This window comes from Pinus tabuliformis, chromosome 1_1, assembly GCF_031772625.1.
Source record: "Pinus tabuliformis cultivar Carrire ecotype Pingquan chromosome 1_1, CPIR1, whole genome shotgun sequence".
Classification (NCBI taxonomy): domain Eukaryota; kingdom Viridiplantae; phylum Streptophyta; class Pinopsida; order Pinales; family Pinaceae; genus Pinus; species Pinus tabuliformis.
The window spans coordinates 947,677,497-947,697,912 of record NC_142297.1 but is presented as its reverse complement, the minus strand read 5'-3'; the positions used below and the strand labels follow the sequence as shown (position 1 = coordinate 947,697,912).

General features: G+C 39.1%; 1 protein-coding gene across 1 annotated transcript in view; it reads right to left on the bottom strand.

Annotated features, from left to right (window-relative positions):
* Positions 1–20,416, bottom strand: part of LOC149217621 (uncharacterized) — a 221,477-nt gene that overhangs the window by 120,307 nt on the left and 80,754 nt on the right. Inside the window, exons 7-8 of the mRNA XM_089393011.1 lie at positions 9,092–9,151; positions 8,806–8,981 (exon numbers count right to left, since the gene is read on the bottom strand). Coding sequence (XP_089249137.1) covers positions 8,806–8,981; positions 9,092–9,151 — 236 coding nt within the window. The remainder of the gene's footprint in view (positions 1–8,805; positions 8,982–9,091; positions 9,152–20,416) is intronic.

Below are 20,416 nucleotides of genomic sequence, written 5' to 3'. Positions count from 1 at the left end.
AAAAACAACATTTGTAATGTTTAAGAGTTAACGGATACTCAAACTCCATTTCATAAAAAAGACATCTAGTCCAAAATGTTGACTTATATATGGAATTCATAGTTCACATTTTCACTTATTTTCGAAGTCACCGCTTTTATTATTAGTAGATGCACGAAATATGAATACCAATTTTGTTTTTGGGTTGAGCATAGGGTTCTTTTTTAATTACCTTAGACTTTAAAGGTAACCCCCTTAACTTTAATCTTATAATAATAATACTTTATAAAAACCTTCACTGAACTTTATGAAAACCTTCACCTTCTAGAGATTTAATAAAATTTTCTTTTTAATACTCTTCACTCACTCATCAAGATTCAAAACAATAATTTTGGACTTTCGATAATTAAAAACCTTATGAATTTTTTTGTCTTTTAATAATTTGGAATGTTTTTTTCTTAAATTATATACTAATTGTTCCATACACTTTATTAAATTTTCCCAAAAGTCGTTTCAGAAGATGTGACCATACACAACTAGTTAAATAGAAAATTTTTGCATACAAGTTGGTTGGATAGCTACAGAGAATCAACAATTATTTTTTAACACAAATAGTGTATGAAGGATGATAAATTCAGATCATTGTACGACTTATTATTGATTAGTAATTGTACTATCATTATAGTTGTAAAGCAATGAAATTTTGGAGAATTAATTGATGGTACGGCAAATCTTGTGTACAAAAATTTTAATGGTTGTATGGTATCTTGTGTACAGTGACATAAGGCGGTGCAAATGCCAAAAAAGGGATCGCGGCAAATGTTACAGCAGAAGGTGCAAAGTAATGTGTTGTCTACAAATGTGTCAAGTGGATGTTACAAACAAAGTTCGTACACACAACAAGATTCTCAGAATATTTGAAATAAATAAAGTATCCAAAAGTAGGATAATAAATATATATAAATATTTGAATACAAAAGAGATATGAAATTGTTACAAACGAGGGCCCGCTTATATACCTAGGCAGGTTCCCTTTCAAGAATCGTCATGTCCTTAGAGACATGCCTCCTCTATACCCAATCACTAATTAATCATTATTATAATTAGTATTTCTATCTATATTATTTTATATAACATTTTATTCATAACATTGCCTTCCTCTTCAGAAAGCTTTGTCCTCAAAGCTTATTGTTGAAAGGCGTGTCACCTATTTCTTGTCTTGTAGTTTGTTCGCATCTTCTACAATTTCTTGGAGTTGTCATCTTCGTTGATACAAGATGATAGGATCCTTTGAGTGATAAACAAAATTCAAAATTGTCACACTGAGAAGGGATCTGACCATCATAAATTAATCTTTTGTTGACGTTTGCAATTATTTGATAGTTGGGATAAATTGCTATTGTAAGACTAGATTGTGCAGACATCAGTATCCATTGAAACATAAGTCATTTATTTTTGGTCTGAATGATATGCATTTGTAGACTAGTTGAGATGTTTGTTTTTTTTGTTTGGGTGTCGATATGGCGTTCTTGTGATCTGACTTTCTTTTATCATATGTGTGGCAATTTCCTGATTTACTTCGGGAACTGATAATGTTGAGTTGGTCACAGAATCTTCACTTGGAATTTTCATCGTCTGAACTACAATATTTGAATATGTTTTTTACTTCATTTGGTTTTTAATCTTCTTAAGCTGTAATATTGGTTGGATCGGTATTCATTTTTTTCTTCAACTTGGATTATTACATCTGTTGGCATTATGATACAGGTGTTGTCCTTGATGGCAACTCACACAGGTAACAGTTCACAGTGCAACAAGGTTAACAACAAAGGATTACAGATCAGACTCCAGAGATTGAAGAAAGAGAATGGTTTAAGAAGTATACGCTGGTTCACTTTGTTCAAGCAGTACACATGTGGGTTAACAGAACAAAAGTAGCGTATACATATGCACACACTTTCACTGAAAGAAAAGCGTGTATGGGATGGAAAATCAAGGTTTTGGTCCGAGGTTTTTGGTCCGAGGTTTTGGTCTAAGATATTGACTAAGGATCAAACTATATAAGGAGGAGAAGATCAAAGGGCCAAGTGTGCAAGTGAAAGGGTTTCTCAGGAATACTTCTATCTGATGTATATTTTATGTTGCAAGGGCTATGATTGTGATATGATCTGAAATATTTTGTGCACCTTGAATTCAATGTTGGATCAAGATCGTGAGACCTGAAAGAAATTGGCAGTGATTGATCTGATTGCTAACTCATGTTTTATTCTGTAAATGTTATGATCTGGGTATGACTGAAGTCTGGAATAGTTGTGAAGTCTTAAGTTAGTATTTGCAAATCTATATGCTGGATCGTCTTGGTGAAGGCACGTATACACGTTGGTTTGGTACTTCGAAGTAGCGTATACATTATGATATATGATGTTTAAAGTTGCAGTTGGTTCTAGTTTTTGATGCAGAGTTCTAGGTTCTGCTCTGTGTTCTAGTGACAGTGTTCTGAATCCTCAGATTGATTGATTGTGATTTGCTTCAATGATGATGGGTTTTCACTGATTGGTTGTATTGCAATGGTGATTGATTTTGAGCTTCATGGTTGCTGAAGGGTCCAGTATGAAAATTGGATGAAACGTGGTCTTCAAATTGTGTTGTTATGTACCAGGAGTATCCAGTATGAAAATTTATTAACGTGGTCCTTGGAGGAAGAGAGAAAGTCGTAGCCTTCCATAGGTCGGCGCCTATGTACTGGTAAACATATCGGCCAGTATAAGAGCCAAGGGGTTGGAGTTCCCTTCCAGTAGCAGCTGGAAAACGAGTGAAGGTTGGAGCCTTCTATAGGTCAGCGCCTACGTACTAGTAAACATATCGGCTAATACAAGAGTTAGGGGGTTGTAGCTCTCTTTCAGTAGAAGTTGGAGAATGAGAGAAGGTTGTAGCCTTCTACAGGTGGGTGCCTGCGCACTGGTATCAGTCTACACTAGTACAAAATTGTAAATAGGTTTTTCTTATATTAAAAGAAGACAGAGACGATAGCATCAGGTGGTTTTTCTCCCACATTGAGTTTCCACCTTAAATCTTGGTGTTCATGTGTGTTGCTTATGTGTGATTGATTATTCTGTTATTACTGCACATGGTTATTGTTTAAATGGTTAATTAAGTATTGATGCACTGATTAAAGATCAACAGATGATGAATTAATTGAATCATAAGTTCACTGGATATACGATGGTTGCACACGCGAGTTCCCTTCATTGAAGCACTGTATATAAAATCTGAGTATGAAATGAAAAATTTATTAAGTTCATAACACTGATTCACCCCACCCCCCTCTCTCAGTATTATTTCCAACAATTGGTATCAGAGCAGGTCCTTCAGAAGAAGCTTGATTGCTTGAAGGGAGATCTTTCAAGATGAACAATCACGAAGGCATGGGATCGATCAGACCACCAATCTTCAATGGGAACAACTTGGTATATTGGAAAACACGAACTAGAGCTTATCTTCAGTCACTTGGAGCTGATGTTTGGGCAATTGTGGAAAGAGGATACCAATATCCAGCAACAGTCCCCACGGATCCAGCAAAAAAGAAATCATATGAAATCAATGCCAAAGTCGTCAACGCTTTATTGGGAAGTCTATCAGAATTAGAATTCGTCAAAGTCATGCAGTTCAACACAGCCAAGGAAATATGGGACAGAATCATTTAGAGCTACAAAGGAGACTCCTAGGTAAAACGTGCTAAACTCCAAACTCTCATAATCCAATATGAAACTCTCAAGATGCATAGTGATGAAAGTATTTCTAGTTATTTCTTGCGAGTAGATGGGATTGTAAATCATATGAGAAATCTGGGTGAAGAAATAAAGGAGGCTACTATAGTTGAGAAAATTTTGAGATCTTTGTCTTCTAAATTTGAGTCAAAAGTATATGCCATTGAAGAAAATCAAGATCTACAATCTGTTACTATTGTTCAACTTCATGGAATTTTAACTGCCTTTGAAATGAGGAAAGGAGGTCCATAAGACACTAGAGAAGCCGCTTTCAAAGCTTCTACAAAAGGAAAAAGAAAAGGGAGATCTCAAAGAATCAGGATATATATTAGAAGAAGAAGAGATAAACTTTGTGAAGAAACTTCAGTGGGGTTGCAGAAGATTCAGAGGTAAGCCTCCCTTCAAATGTTTTGTTTGTGGAAGAGTTGGTCATTATGCTACTAAATGTCCTCATGACAAAGGAAAGATTTCTGCAAAAGGTAATAGAAGTTATTATACTCATGAAGATAGTGATGGCATGTCTAATAGTGATGAAGATGATCAAGAAATTAAACTACTCATGGCATATGAAAATGATACCTTAGAAAAGGAAGATTTCCTTAAAGAAATCACTCAACTCAAAATCTGTTTGGCAGAAAAGGATACAATCATAGACACAGTGACACATCAACTCACTGAAAAGGACAAGCACAATGAAGTGTTAGAATGTGAAGTAGTAAGTCTAAGAAAAGAACTTGAGAAAACAAAAACTTTGAATCTTAGATTTGCTAAAGGATCGGAAACGTTAGATGAAATTATCAAAGTTCAGCGTTCTCCTCTTATAAAGATTGGTCTTGGTTTTCATGAAACTGTTGAAGGTGAATCTAGCTCACAAGATGAGGTAAGGAACTTTAATGCAAAATCTGAAATGCTCAACAAGGAGATAAGAGGTCAACCCCATCAACAACCAAGGAAAGAAAGACTTCAAAGAAAATAATTTCCTCCTAACTATGGAAGGGATAATTGTTTCTTTCCTCTGACAAATAATGTTGAATGTTTTATATGTCATAATTTTGGACATGTTGCAACTAGATGCCGAAGTAGAATGGTTCAAGACCATCATACAGAAAGATCATCAGTTTCCCGGTACTTTAAGGGATATTGTTTTTCTTGCAATATGTTTGGTCATAAAGCTATTAATTGCGATAGAAGGAATATGAAACATGTAATATGTTATGAGCGTAACAAGTTTGGATATATAGCAAAGGAATGCAGGAGCAAATTTTGGCCACCATACCAGAAGGAGCAAACATCATCACAATCCAAGGTATTGAAGGAGGAGGAATTGTTGTCAGAAAGATGTGGCGTAGCTCAGTATACAGACATAACAGACCTAGGGGGAGCTAAAAGTGTAAAAATTCAGTATACCAATTCTCATACGCAATTATTATGAAGACAAGTAGCATATATACGCGAGTTAGAAGATGCACAGCTGCGTATATGGTGTTTTGAGGAAAAAGCAATGGGACAGACTCAGGAAAAGGGGTCTGATATGGTTGAGTCAATTATCAATTATTTGTTATGTTCTGATTGATGATGATTATAGTCCGTTGATGATATGCAGAAGTGCTTTTGGCCCTCATAAGTTGTTAATAATTTGATGAATAATTGGTTGATGATGATACCTTGATCAGATCTGACAGTGAACAGATGGCACAAGTTCAGGGGGAGCATATGCTACTAATAATGCATTGTTGGCATTATACATGATGATACTTATACTGCTTGATTCACATAGTTGCTTTGATTCAGATGACTCTTTTGATGATGGACATATATAGGTTGTTGATCTTGATGTTGCTGACAGATGCTTATGGTACAGATCATATATGGTGTATGATAATTGTTGATGACTATCATGGTCTTGTTTAGATCGTTGGTCCTTGTTATAAATGTCATGTATATAATTTGATGTAAAGGTCATGTAAAGACCTAATTTGTAACCCCACTATGCATGGGAAGGATGATGTAATAATTGCTCTTTCGGTCATGTATAAACACTTGGTATATCCCACTTGGTTGGGTGGATGAGTCAAATTTGGTGTATCCCCACTTGGTTGGATGATTGATGTATGTATGATTCATTGGTCTTAGGGAGGTCATACTCACTTAGTTGAGTTATAGAGTCATGTTATTCTTTTGAAACATATCTTTGCAGACTCTGCATGTACTCAGGGGGAGCATGGACAGCATAGTGTATCTCAAAGGGGGAGAATATCTTGGTCCGCCCTTTGCTCTTGATGTCAAAGGGGGAGAGTATCTTGGAGTTGTAGTTGCCATCAAGTCCAAAGGGGGAGATTGCTAACATTATGATACAGGTGTTGTCCTTTATGGAAACTCACATAGGTGACAATAAAGGGGAAGAATATCTTGGTCTGCCCTTTGCCCTTGATGTCAAAGGGGGAGAGTATCTTGGAGTTGTGGTTGCCATCAAGTCCAAAGGGGGAGATTGCTAACATTATGATACAAGTGTTGTCCTTTATGGAAACTCACATAGGTGACAGTTCACAGTGCAACAGGTTAACAGCAAAGGATTACAGATCAGACTCCAGAGGTTGAAAAAAGAGAATGGTTTAAGAAGTATACTCTGGTTCACTTTTTCCAAGTAGCGTACACACGCGGGTTAACAGAACAAAAGTAGCATATACGTATGCACGCACTTTCAGAGAAAGAAAAGTGCATATGGGATGGAAAATCAAGGTTTTGGTCCGAGGTATTGGTCCGAGGTTTTTTGGTCCTATGATTGAGCCATGACTGTTGAAAAAATAAATAAAAAATGTAAACAAAATGGAGAGGAAGATTGTTTTAGCAAAACTAGAAAAAAAATGGAAGGGAAATCCACATACCTATAGCTTGATTCACCTCCAAAACACACATATCTCCTTTGTTGGTCGCTCCCACAATCCCACAGCTTCCCAACCACGAATGCAAATAAGAAAAAGCAGCAAAATTCCAGCTTTTATCAAGCCCATGGATCGCTTTTTGGTGAACACTTGTCTGAAAATCACGATTCTTCGTGGGTGCGAATCGGACTCCTATATGGCACGAATCCTGATTTTGTGACACGCTCCAGGTTCGAATCAGACACATTTCCCTTGAGAATCGTGTTCGACAATAGATTCGTGACATTTGGGGGGATCTAGTGACTTGGGGTATAACCAAAACCCTAAGGTTCCATCCTCACTATCTTCAAACTATTGCTCCCAAATAGTCATTATCTTTTTCCCAGTATATTCTACTATATGTCATCTTCCTAACAGCATTTGAATCAACTAAACCAAACATTCCAATCAAATGTTTTGCTAATATTGAGTTAGCATATCTTTTTAAGGCTTTACTTGCAGATTGTCCTACAAGCCAACATCATAACTAATGTATCACCCAAATGGCTACAGATTTGAGACAAACTTTGATCTATAACAACCTGTATGTATTCTTGATAATACAATGGGTCTCACTAAATTTTGTTGTTCAAAGAAAAAATTAAGATGACTTCACCAAAAGTTGTACATTTCGAACCTTTTCAAATTGAAACCTTGTACACCATGCCACGCATCCAATTTGCAAGTCTAAGTCTAAAATTGGCATGAAAGACAACTAAAATTTTCTAATTTGTCTTCTTTTGGATGGCAAAGATGACACTCAATTTGGACCCTGCTATATTCAAATATGAATGTTTCATCAGAAACACATGTTTGAGACTAGTTTCACGACTACACAGAAACCTTGACTTGTGCATCCTGCAACTCAGAAGTTGTAGAAACCTACATTCTCAAATTTGAACCAGAGATGGTGTGCTCTGTCCTATTTCCAACCCAGAAGTCCCACAGAACTCCAAAAGATGTAATGAAAATGGTAAAATGACTCATTAAAGAGCATGCCAAGGATGATTCGCTCTAGTACCAAATGTTATGTGCCAAATACACAAAGTAACACCTAACAAAAACTTCATGGCCCGTAAGGGAGAATGGCATCCACACTTTGTCCCAACTCCCAACTTGGTTGTTATTAACAAGCACAATAGGATCATGCCCTACCAATCTCCTACGGTTATCCATTCAGTATTTCCGTGTCTAATTCCGAACTTGGTAATGATATCTAACATTGACTTCAACCCCCCTAAGGCTATAACTTTGAGATGACAATTAGACAAAGATAACATCAGATAAGATCAGTTTATTAATGTTCACAAAGTTAATCAAGAACTAATGTGTGCACATGACTTCAAATAAATAAGTGAGATGAAAGAAAAAGTCACGACACCATTCACATTCACAGAATGCAAGTATTTTCATGATCAACAATGATGAAGGAATGTTACATAATACATAACGATAATGCCTCTCCTAAGGAATTTAGACTTCTGTGATCCATAACATTGTCTGGATAATCTTCGGCAAAATCACATAATCAATCTTTTGTCGACGCGTTTCGAACCAACCAGTGTGGTTCATCGTCAGGACAAGTTGAAGAACTGATCTGGCTTAGCTTGATTAAATAGAGTGTGCAGAGACTCCAACGGCTATATTGCAACGGCTAAATTTGACCTGAGGATCAAAGTCAAACCCTTGATTTTTATTAATAGAAGCATATAATTTATTATTATTAGGTAATTAAATAATAAATTTATTGTTAATATAATGCCTCTCCTCTTAATGATATCCCAAACCAAGATATAGTAACAAAGAAAATAAAATACACAATTGATCAGAAATCATCATTGAGTCTACTATTTAAGATTTCCTAATGACATCTATATAAACTCCTGGGGACTCAATACACAGCCCACTTCATAAAATACATTATCACATAATATGACTTCCATAATGAAATTTCATCAACCATGTGTCATGAAAGGAAAATATTTTTTTCATAAACTACAAGACAAAATATGATGAAATGACCAACTTGCAGCAAATACATTTTAGTACACTTCCAAAGTTTCAGTATTTTTGGATTCTATATAGTGCTTTCGAATAGGTTCCAAACTCCTTTAGAGTCAATTATGTTAGATTCAAACCTGTGTGAATTGCATCCAAAGGGGACAAGTCTGTAAAACGTTTGAATGAGAGTCTCTTTGCCTGAAAACTTCATGATTAAAGGGGAAAGCTTTCCCACTGTAAGAATCGCCAATAAAGTGAGGCTTGGATCATTTCCAACAGAATCCAAAACTCCTAATGCCTCTGAAAATATGTCCTGTATAATACATAAATTGGATAATTATAAGCCTACTTTAACTCAATATAATTGAAAGAAAACTTGAAGCAAAAGCTTGCATAAAGTCAAGTGTCGGCTTTCACAATCACCTTGTAAATTTGTTGTGGATTTTTCATGCGATGATCATCAGAGGCAATGCAAATTACTATCTGGATTCACACCAACAAGAAAAAGGATTAAGGCATCAACATGAACAAAGACCTTCCAATTTTTTTATTTGTCACATGTTTTTAGAATTCCCCAAAGAGAGGCCAAAGCTTTAATGTTGTACATTAAGATGATTATTAGATCATCTTCCATTATCATGATGAAAAAGCGAAAAACAAAATCACAAATTCTACGAACAACCATCACTTCACTTATTAATTTTAGACTACAAAATGCTCCTCAAATGACATAGGAGCTCAGTAACCATAAAAACAATGTGGAAGATATATAGTATACAATACTAAAGGCAAAGTACACAACATATCTTCCAATTTATTATTCAAGTATTCTTTCATAAAAATGAATGAATGCATGCCGATTCCATTCACAATTGTAATCATGCAACCATGCAAGTCATATTTATGACGTTCATAATCAAAATGTGTACATATGTCACTTGATGGATACTCCTTGATCATAATTAGCAAGAACTAAGATAGTTTATTCTAAGGTGTTTATCTTGAAGGAAATATACATTGCTTATCTATTTTTAAAGAATATAAACTATGGGTAGCATACAGAGAGTTGCATACATATGTCGCAGTGATATTAGCCAAATTAGCCATCATGTGTTCTCACATATCTATCTAGCAATGTGAATATTCATGTTGTCAATTGTGGACAACACAAACAAAATTCCTAGTCTATCCACATGCACAATTTTCATATTTGCAATATCTTGATCGAATTTCATAGTGTACCTGTTAAAATTGGCAACTAGGGCCAAATTTGACTTTGGACAGCTCCTTTGGGGAAGATAATTATGGCATTAAATTCCTCTTTTCGGGAGGACCAAAATCGACCTAAAGATCATCAAATTTGGTTAAGGAGAAGTGTGATTTTAAATTTATGTTTCTCTCATGTAAATTAACAAGGTCAGCCTCACCTATATGTTGGCTCAATAAGCTTAAAAGTCAAGTCTCTTCAACTCCATCGAATTCTATATATAGAGGAGCCCTCTCCCTCATTTTAGACACATCAAAAAGATTGGATCTATGTCTGAGGCAACCGAGGTCTTCAAGGAGGTCGAAGGATGGTCAGTTTCTGGGTTAACTTTTGCACTAGGGCTGAGACTCTCTCAGATGGACAGCCGCAGGTCTGGACAATTTTGTATGGGCTATCTTATCCTTGCAGGTTCATGTTCAGGAGCAGAATGGCAGGCCGAGTTAGTTTATGGGCTTGTCTGTGGTTAAGATAAAGGAGAAACCCTCTCCTTATGAGGCCACATCACTGACCTATTATCTCAGAAAGGGTTGCTGTATATATAGCCTAAATAAAGGAGGTCAAGATGCCTTATATGAGCAGAGACCAGCCCTAATGGAATCTCCTTGCATATTAAGCTCAGCCGCAGTTATGAGGAGGTGTTTTGGATGGATGACAGTGATCCTTAACCAGCCCTAACCAGAGTTACCCTCTTCAGCTGTTTGTCTCCAGTTCATGCCAGGATTATAGTTTCGAGTAGATCATTCATTTCTTTAAGGGTTCCTATGATTAGATCTTCAGATTGACAAGTCAGTATTAACTTTGAATCTTTGTACTTTATCTCCCTCTCTCTCTGCTGAACATTTGATGATTAATAATAAGAAGATTGGATCAAGGGTTTTCCCCATCTTAAGGTTTTTCCCCGTCTTCAGCATTTATCATTTATGTTCTTTCGTTAGTTACTATCATAAAATGTTTAATGTGATTGCTAATGGATTAACAAGCAAATGGTTGAATGAAGTAACTAACCTAAGCAAAGAACATGTTAATCAAACTAACATGGTTTCAGAGCTCAGGTGAGGACAAGCCCAAGCTTAAAGAGATTGCAATCACTAAGAAGCATCTGAAGAATTTCATTGATACCTTCAGCCCTCTGTGGTAGGGCAAGTCCGAGTTCAAGAATGACAAATCTGGGGTATTTTCTTAAGGCCTTCTACAAGCCCTAATCAGTGAACATGGGCACCAATCCAAAAGCAACTCAATCATCATAGGCAAAAGTTGGAAGTCAACAAGGTATGTTCCAGTGCTTTGTAATATATTTTCGGAGGATTATTTAGCAGTCCTATTCAGTCAAGCTTGAGATTGTATCATCATCGTAAGCATATAGAAGGATATTCTTAAATCTTCTGTGATCCCTGGAGGTAAGGCCAAGCCACTACAAATCTTTGTTTGAAGTATTACAATACTCATTTTAGAGCACTGATCCCAAAAGAATAAGTGCAGGAGATATCTATCTCTGAGATCCTCGTTTTCATCTAGGATCTCTGGAACATTTCGGATAACAGGTATGGTTTTGCATCCATCTTATCCCTTTTGGTTCATTACATATGAAGCCGAGTTTCTTATCTAAGAAAACACAGTCTTGGGCATTACTTCAGAGTAATCAATCCTAGGCCAGAATATATTTCAGAAGGTTCCATGAATCCAAATTTCCTCCATCAAATTTTGGGCATAATCACTATGATCACTGTTCGTATCAGCAGTCCAGTGCTAATTCTCTTTACCCCTGGTCAAGTCTGACTCTTTTGTGCCTCTGTTCTTGGAAGGATACTTCGCTTTGAAGATAGAAATCTTCTGTGATAGGGTCGAGCCACTGTGGTGCCCAGCTTGGAGGGTTAAAATAATTGTTTTGAAAAATCGAATCATCAAATTTGCAGCAGGAATGAAGCCGTGTACTTCCAAGGGATAGCGTAGTAGATGTTTCTCTGAGATCCTTGAATAGTTCCCATCTTCAAAGAGTTCTCACTATACTTACATGCCAGGGAAATCTCTGTCTTAAAACAGTAACAATGTTTTATGTGGCATCACTCAGTTGACTCAGTTCCTCTGAAAATGGTATCACTCAATCTCATATAACACGGTCCCTATTGCACATGACATAATACAGTTGACTCAATCTCTTTGAATATGTCTTGACACAATTGGAACAGTCCTACAGTTTACATTTCAGATGTGATTTTATCACTGTTCAGCATCTTGTATGGTTCTGCTCTCATCGCATTTTTGCAATCTCAAATTTTCAGCACATGAAAGTATGACTGAACCATATATATATTAGTCATGGCAATCAGGGTATGGGTTCAGAATATTATGGTATGGATATCATCTCAGTCGTGTAAGTTGATCTGTATTGTATGCATTGTTACTCCAGTTATAGGAAGTCAATATGGTTCTATATATGTATTGACATAGTTTCTGCAGTATGGCCTCTTATCCCTCTACAATAAATATTTCTATTGGTATGGCATCATATTTACAGGCAGACCATTATTAACATTATCTTACATTCATACTTACAGTCAGCATTAAAAGAAGTATTGGTATGTGTATTGCAGTATAAAGTAGTCATGGCATTTTGACAAGTTTTTTTTGGAAGTTCTGATGATAAGACTTGTTCACAATCTAGTTGTGGAAAAGTCATGGCCATGGACAGTATGTCGACATGTGTACCTCTCTGTCGACTTTCCGAGTTTCTCTTCAAAATCTTCTCCATACAAAAAGAGGCTAGAAAAGAAATCATAGGACGATGGATCATCAGTAAAGGCTCATCATCGTTTTGGATAATAGCATAAAAGGATTAATGCATCTATTCAAAGATAAGAATATATGCCTCTGAATGAGATCCTTGACTTGCACAATCTACATCAGCTCATACCTATTGAGATTTCTTTTATTTACAGTGACTAGTCACTACACTGAGATCCCACTATATATAGATTACATTATCAAGAAGGATAGCTTCTGGCATCAAGTAGTGGAAGTTTTTCATTTTTTCAATTCTCCTTTAGATTTGAAGAAACAGTCTCCTTGAACTTTCAAAGCAGAGGTTCTGCTGAAGACACGTCAGTAGGTAGAAGTCCTAAAAGGGAACGGTCCTAGAAGTTTGAAAGATCTGAAATAAAAGTATGCACAGTATAAAAGCTTGGTTATCTCAGCTCTTCTACATGTATGGCATCTCCACATATTTAGCTCAGCCACATCTATGGTCTCCTTTCAATCCTGCATTATGCATGACATCATGACAGTCTAAGAAGAAGCTACAGGGATCCTATAGTAAAATAAATTATAGAACACTTGAAGCTTTCAATCTTGATGAACAGCTAGGAGAAGAAGTGCATAGCACTTTGGTGCAGTTATTTGTAACTACCCTTGTCAGCAGGGGTGCGTTGATGAATGTGCACTACAGATCCTTGACATCTTGGTTGCATTAAGCAAAGATCTTCATAGATCCGGTAATTTGATACATTGGTAGCTTTCATCTAGCAATGAAAATAATACAACTGTCCTGAGATATAGGAGGATTTTTTCTATCTGAATGAAGAAGGACTTCAGTATTCTCTTCTTTGACCTGAAGATTCTTAAAAGTTTGATGTCGCAATTACCTCATGGAAAGTCTCATCTCTAATCCGAGCAGCTCATGATGATTACCCAAAGCAAGGCTTCAGAGGGAGCTATGATGTTTGGGTTCAGCTAGTGATGATATTTGTCCATCAGATAAAGATCCTCTCATTTTCCATATAAGAGGGAGTTGATGAAAGACCTAGATTTGTTCTTAAGCTTAAAGGTCTGATAAAATAGAGAAGTTGTTGAACCAGTCATAGTCATCACTGGTGTAAGCCTTGATACAAAGACTTTAAGACTATTTAAGGATAAGCCTAATATATTTATTGGATAGTTGCTCATTAAGATCAAGTATGATCTAAGGTACACTACTGGTCTGATAAATGGAAAGCTCATCTAAGTATTATATCTCTTGGGGACCACCTTCATTTCTTGAACAAATCGAAGACTGAAGTCTGTTACTCTGGAAGCACCATTGAAGCAGAATGTATAAAACAGCAAGCATGGCTTACTATGAAGCCACTCTATTCAAGAAGCTCTTCAATGAGCCCTTTGTGCACACCATCATTGTATATTGCAGAAGAAGATTCCAAGAATCCATCATATCGTACAGCAAAAGACATTCCTGTTACAAGGCATGTTTGAGTGGACAGATCTCATGATGAGCAGGTTGTCGGATGGACACTGTGCACCCTAGAAAGACTAGTTTAGGCCATGGTCTCCCTGGGTAAGAGCGAGTAAGATCAGTCAAATATTTTCTTCATCAAAATATGCAAAACACAGGGGATTGCTAAGTGCTACCAAGATCTCAGCTGTAAATCAATATGCTTGCTATATATACATGTTGGAATTTCTAAGTTTTAATCCGTTAGAAATTCTTCCTGTACTATCTAGTTTATTTCTTCCTACTTGTTTAGTTACTTAACAAGTTATTTACCATGTAAATATTGAAAATAAACACAAGTACAGTATCAACATCTACAGATCATCAACTGAAAGAAAACAAGCACACAAGTGACACCATTACTTTTGGACCAATGTCCCCGGAAAAACCCAATGCGGGAAAACTAGTGCAGCGATTCAGAGGGTTATATTATTATGCAATTTATCAGAGTACAACTGGATGCCTAAACCGGCTCACCCGACAGAGAAAAATATACAGCAGCAATATCTCTATATCTGGAGACAGGTATTCATAAAACCTGTCCCATGAAACCCTCTCTGGCACAATCGAACCACAGCGTTGGCCTTTATGGCCACTGCGTCAGCCCTCTGCTGACCTGCGTCAACCCCAAGACCCTTTGCGTCAGCCCTCTGAGGCACTGCGCAACCTCTAGAGGCTTCTACGTCACTCCCTTTGGCCTCTGCGTGGATGACGCAGTCTCTCTGGGCTCTGCGCTACCTATGTTGGGCTCTACATAGCCTGGACTGGCTGCTGCTCTGGCTGTCTCTGCTTCTGCGCTAGTCTCTCAGTATCGTCTCTGCCTCTCTGCCTCATACTCACTGCCCCTCGCTGCTGATCACTAATTCACTTTTGCTTAGCAACCCTGCTCTAGCAAAATGAATGACCGATCACTCTGGTGTATTCTCCAACTGACCCTCAAGCCCCCTCTTATACTTTTCTCGTTGGTCCATCAACAGCCGAGATTAAATCTCTAATCAATGGCTAAGATTATATTTGGCTTGATCCATGACTTTTGGAACCTTCTAAGCCAGTTTTATATTAATACCCATTAATATTTTATTTTTCCTAAGTGTAGACTTAGGAACTCCATTAAAAATATTAATTATTTTAATATCTCCCAAACCGGTTAGAATCTTCCCAAAACATTTCTGGGTCTTGGAGATATCACGTGCTTTAGCCTCTCCACCAACTTTCATGGCTAGAGCACATCCGATGCTACCTCAAATCAACACTCCCTCTTAGCGAGGATTGTGCTTTAGTAATAGTCCACACTGAGCAGCACCCTGATTATCCAGCATCAGTCCCTATGTTGATGCTAGGCCTCCCCGCCCAACATCCTCGGCACTGCTACATCCTATATTGCTGCCCATGGCCCTGCCACTGCTGCATTCGTACAACATCTCCCTCTGCATCTGTGTTGCTGCTGGTCCAACCTCCTAGCACTGCATCCCCCTCTCATCATGTTGCATCGTGCTACTACATACTGCTACTGCACTGCAACTCAGTTACTGAGAACTAAGTAACTAATCCACCCAACTTTTGACATCCCTGTCCGGCTAGAAACACTCCTGATTCTAAAGCTCTCTCTGCCGCTAGCAAGTGCTCCCTCTACTGACCTTTGTGTTGTTGCAACAACTCCCTGCACCTCGCACCGTTGCACACCTCTATGTGCCATCCTATATTAGTGCAACACTTTTGTGCCTCTCGCACTGTTGCAACCTGCTAGCCTCATGTTGTCCAGGGACTCCTGCACTATAGCACTCTCTACCGCTCCATCTGCATCTGTCTCTACCAACATCCGCCAGTCCTGCTACTCCTCTTTAGGGCTCCCGTAGCAAGGTATAATCCACGAGGTTGGGTACCTCGAGGATCCTGCCTCTCATTGCCTGTAGTCCGTCTGACTACAACTCGATGTCTCCCCACTTCTTCTCAAGTGGCACATGAGCACTCATGGCACAATCGTCCTCCTTGACGTCTTTCCCAGCCTTTGCAAGCGTTGCCTTCGAGTCCGAAGCCTCTCCCTTGCTCTTCTTCCTAGGACATTGGTTCGCAAAATGACCCAATTCCCCACAATGGAAGCACTTGACCTTGGAGAGGTCATTCTTCTTCCTCTTCTCCTTCTTTCTCGCAGATGCTAGAGCCGCATCCTCTTCTTCCTCCTCCTTGATTCTGACCCCTTTGTCGCTACTCCCCGCCTTGCTCAGCCGTCTGATCACTTCTTTATGAAAAGTCGCCCACAGTTCTTCCCAACCTGGAAGACTCGTCCTACCCAGTATGCTCTAGACAAATACCTCCCAATCCTCGGAAACTGAGTTCAGTGTAGTCCTCACCATCAATTCCTCATCCAGCATGGCACCTATGGAAGTTAGCTGGTCACGGATCTCCTTCAAGCGACCGAGGAAGGCATCTATCTGCTCTCCCTTCTACATCTGGTATGCCCTTAGTTGATTCTCCAGGAGCATTTTCCTCTGCACAGAAGTATGCTGGTACAATGTCTTGAAGGCATCCCACATCTCCTTTGTCGTTTCCTTCTCGGCAATATGTGCTACCACATGATCCTTGACCCCATGAAAGATGATGCACTTAGCATTCGCCATTGCCTCCTTGTACCATTCATTAGCTACTGGGTCAACTGAGATAACTATCACTCTCGTGATGAAGCCCTTGAGGCGATGTCTATCTAGAACGGACAAGATTTTGGCCTTACAGACCACAAAGTTAGACGCTCCGTCTAGCCTATCCTAATCTCTCAGCCCATTCACGGCCATCTTGCTGCTCTTCTTTCGACTCCTCTAAGTCTCTCTACTTCTCTCTTGGAAGTCCTTTGTTCAAATCTTCCTGAGTTTCTCAACTTCCCGTCTAGAATTTCTCAGTTCAACTCCCTCTAAGTCTCAATTTCCCTTCTGGAAATCCCATTGCCAACGTCAAGTTGCCCCACTCTGATCGTTTGTGCAACTACACCATTGATCCAAATTCCTTGGCTATAAATCCGCCTCAACAGCAACTCCCTCCACCTTGGTCTTGCCCTGTTAGGTATTGTTTTGACCATAGCACCCCACCAGCTTCGCTCCGCAAATTTCCCACTGCCTCCTATACCCACCAGCAACTAAAGGATTGAGCCACTTGGCTCTACGGAATCCCAGCACCGAAAAATCACCTCCCCCAGCCAACTGCATCAACCCTCCTAGAGTCCTAGCCTCTGTGTAGCTCTGCATGAGCCTAATACTGCCTCCCTTAGCCTCCACGCTGCCTTTCTCTGGCCCAGAATGATGACGCAGTACCTCTACGTCAATGCTTCCTCTGTCGCCTTCTCGAAGGATCAGCTCTGTCACTCAGGACAGTTGAATATGCTGCAAATGCTTTGTTTGGCTGATGCTTTCAGTTTTCCTGTGATTTGCAACCAAGCTCCGATACCATGTTGGAATTTCTAATTTTAACCCATTAGAAATTCTTCCAGTGCTATCTGGTTTATTTCTTCCTACTTGTTTAATTACTTAACAAGTTATTTACCATGTAAATATTGAAAATAAACACAAGTACAGTATCAACATCTACAGATCATCAACTGAAAGAAAACAAGCACACAAGTGACACCGTTATTTTTGGACCAATGTCCCCGGAAAAACCCAATGCGGGAAAACTGGTGCAGCTATTCAAAGGGTTATATTATTATGCAATTTATCAGAGTACAACTAGGTGCCTAAACCGACTCACCCGACAAAGAAAAATATATGGCAGCAATACCTCTATATCCGAAAACAAGTATTCAGAAAACCTGTCCCATGAAACCCTCTCCAGCACAATCGAAGCACAGCGCTGGCCCTTCTGGCCACTGCGTCAACCCTCTGCTAACCTGTGTCAGCCCTAAGACCCTTTGCGTCAACCCTCTGAGGCACTGAGCAACCTCTGGAGGCTTCTGCGTCACTCCCTCTGCCCTTTGCGTGGATGACGTAGTCCCTCTAGGCTCTACGCTGCCTCTGCTGGGCTCTGCGTAGCCTGGACTGGCTGTTGCTTTGGCTGTCTCTGCTTCTGCATTGATCTCTCAATATCATATCTACCTCTCTGCCTCGTACTCAGTGACCCTCGCTGTTGATCACTGATTCACTTTTGCTTAGCAACCCCGCTCTAGCAAAATGAATAACTGATCACTCTAGTGTATTCTCCAACTGACCCTCAAGCCTCCTCTTATACTTTTCTCGTTGGTCTATCAACAGCCGAGATTAAATCTCTAATCAACAGCTAAGATTATATTTGGCTTGATCCATGACTTTTGGGACCTTCTAACCCAGTTTTATATTAATACCCATTAATATTTTATTTTTCCTAAGTTTAGAGTTAGGAGCTCCATTAAGAATATAAATTATTTTAATATCTCCCAAACCGGTTAGAATCTTCCCAAACCATTTTTGGGTCTTGGCGATATCATGTGCTTTAGCCTCTCCACCAACTTTCATGGCTAGAGCACATTCGATGCTACCTCAAATCAACAATACATCTATATGTTGTTGATTGGAGTTGTGAGTCTCCCATTGATCTAGTCTTGACTTTCAGAAAGCAACTTGGCACTATTCCCTATATGAAGGGATCCTTAGTTGAATATTGAGCTCTGGGAGCTCCTAGGGGCTTGGGGTACTTATTGAGCTATGAGCGAACATAGGGTGAGTGGTTCACCTTCCCCTATTGATGCGTTGTGTACAGTGTGAGTAGTTCACCCTCCCATGTGATACCCCATGGTGGTTGACATGTGTGTAGGGGGAGTGGTTCACCTTCCCTAGTATTGATGACATATGCATAGGATGTGGAAATTTCGGAATCTAGCACATCAGAAATCCCTACTGCATTATCTGGTTTATTATCTCCTACTTGTTCTTTACATTAACAAGTTATTTATTAATATAAATATCGAAATAAACACAAATGCAGCCTTCACATATACAGACCAACAATTGAAATAACTGAGACAACACAAGGGACACCGTTGTTTTTAGACAACCGTCCCCAGAAAAACCCAGTGCGGGAAAATCGGTGCAGCAACTGAGGGTTTTATTATTAGGCAGTTTTCTAAGTACAACTAGGGTGCCAGAAATGGCTCACCCTTTAGAGATTTTCCTTGGCAGAAGTACCTTGCTCCGAAGACAGATAATCTGGCTTATTAGCAACCGGATGATGAGCCCCATAGTAACTTCGATTGTTCCTCAGCTGGACAATGAAAGCTGCTCCAAGATTCTCTCTAGAACTACGTCACCCTCCAGGGACTGCATCACCCTCTATGACTCTGTGTCTGCCTCTCAACTCTCAGTCTGCCCCACGAAAACACCACATCGCAACTCTTTCTGCCCAGCGTCAGCTTTGCTAGCCTCTGCGTCAGCTTCTCGGCCTCCTGCGTCCTCAACGCTGGCCCTCCAAGCCTCTGCGTCATCTCTGCCTTCCTCTACGTTAGCCCAGGCTGCCTCTGCGTTGTCTCTCTACCTCTCTCTACTCTGTATTCTCAGCTTTCTATTGAACTACCCCTTGCTGTAACAGATCACTAACTCGATTTCTCAGCAAACCCTACCCCAGAAAATCGAATTAACTGAGCAATTTGGTGTATCTCAAACTGACCCTCAAGCCTCCTCTTATACATTTCCTATTGACGATTCAATGGCCGAGATCAAGTCCCTAATCAATATTAGATCTGGCTTGATCGTCGTTATTTAGAACTTTCTCACCCATATTATATTAATAAACATTAATATTTTAATTTTCCTAGGTTTATACTTAGGAACCCCATTAAAAATATTAATTATTTTAATATCTCTCCATCCGGGTGGAATTTTAAACGATTTTTGGGTCTTGGAGATCTCATGTGCCTTAGCCTCTCCAATGTTCATGGCTATAGCACATCCGATAATACCAAAAATCGACACTCCCTCTTGGCGAGGAATGTGCTCTAGTAATGCTTCACCATGGAAACATCACACTGATCTTCCGCACTGGTACCTGTGTTGATGCTTGGCCTGCTGCCTCACATTCCCTGCACTGTTACTTCCTGTACTGTTGCGCATGGCACTACCACTGCCACTACTACACTTGAACTGCAACTCCCTCTCAACATGCTACATCATGTTGCCCATAGCACTGCCACTACTAACTGTTGCACTGCAACTCAGTTACCAAGAAGTAAGTAACCGATCTTCTCCCAAACACTGATGTCCCGGTC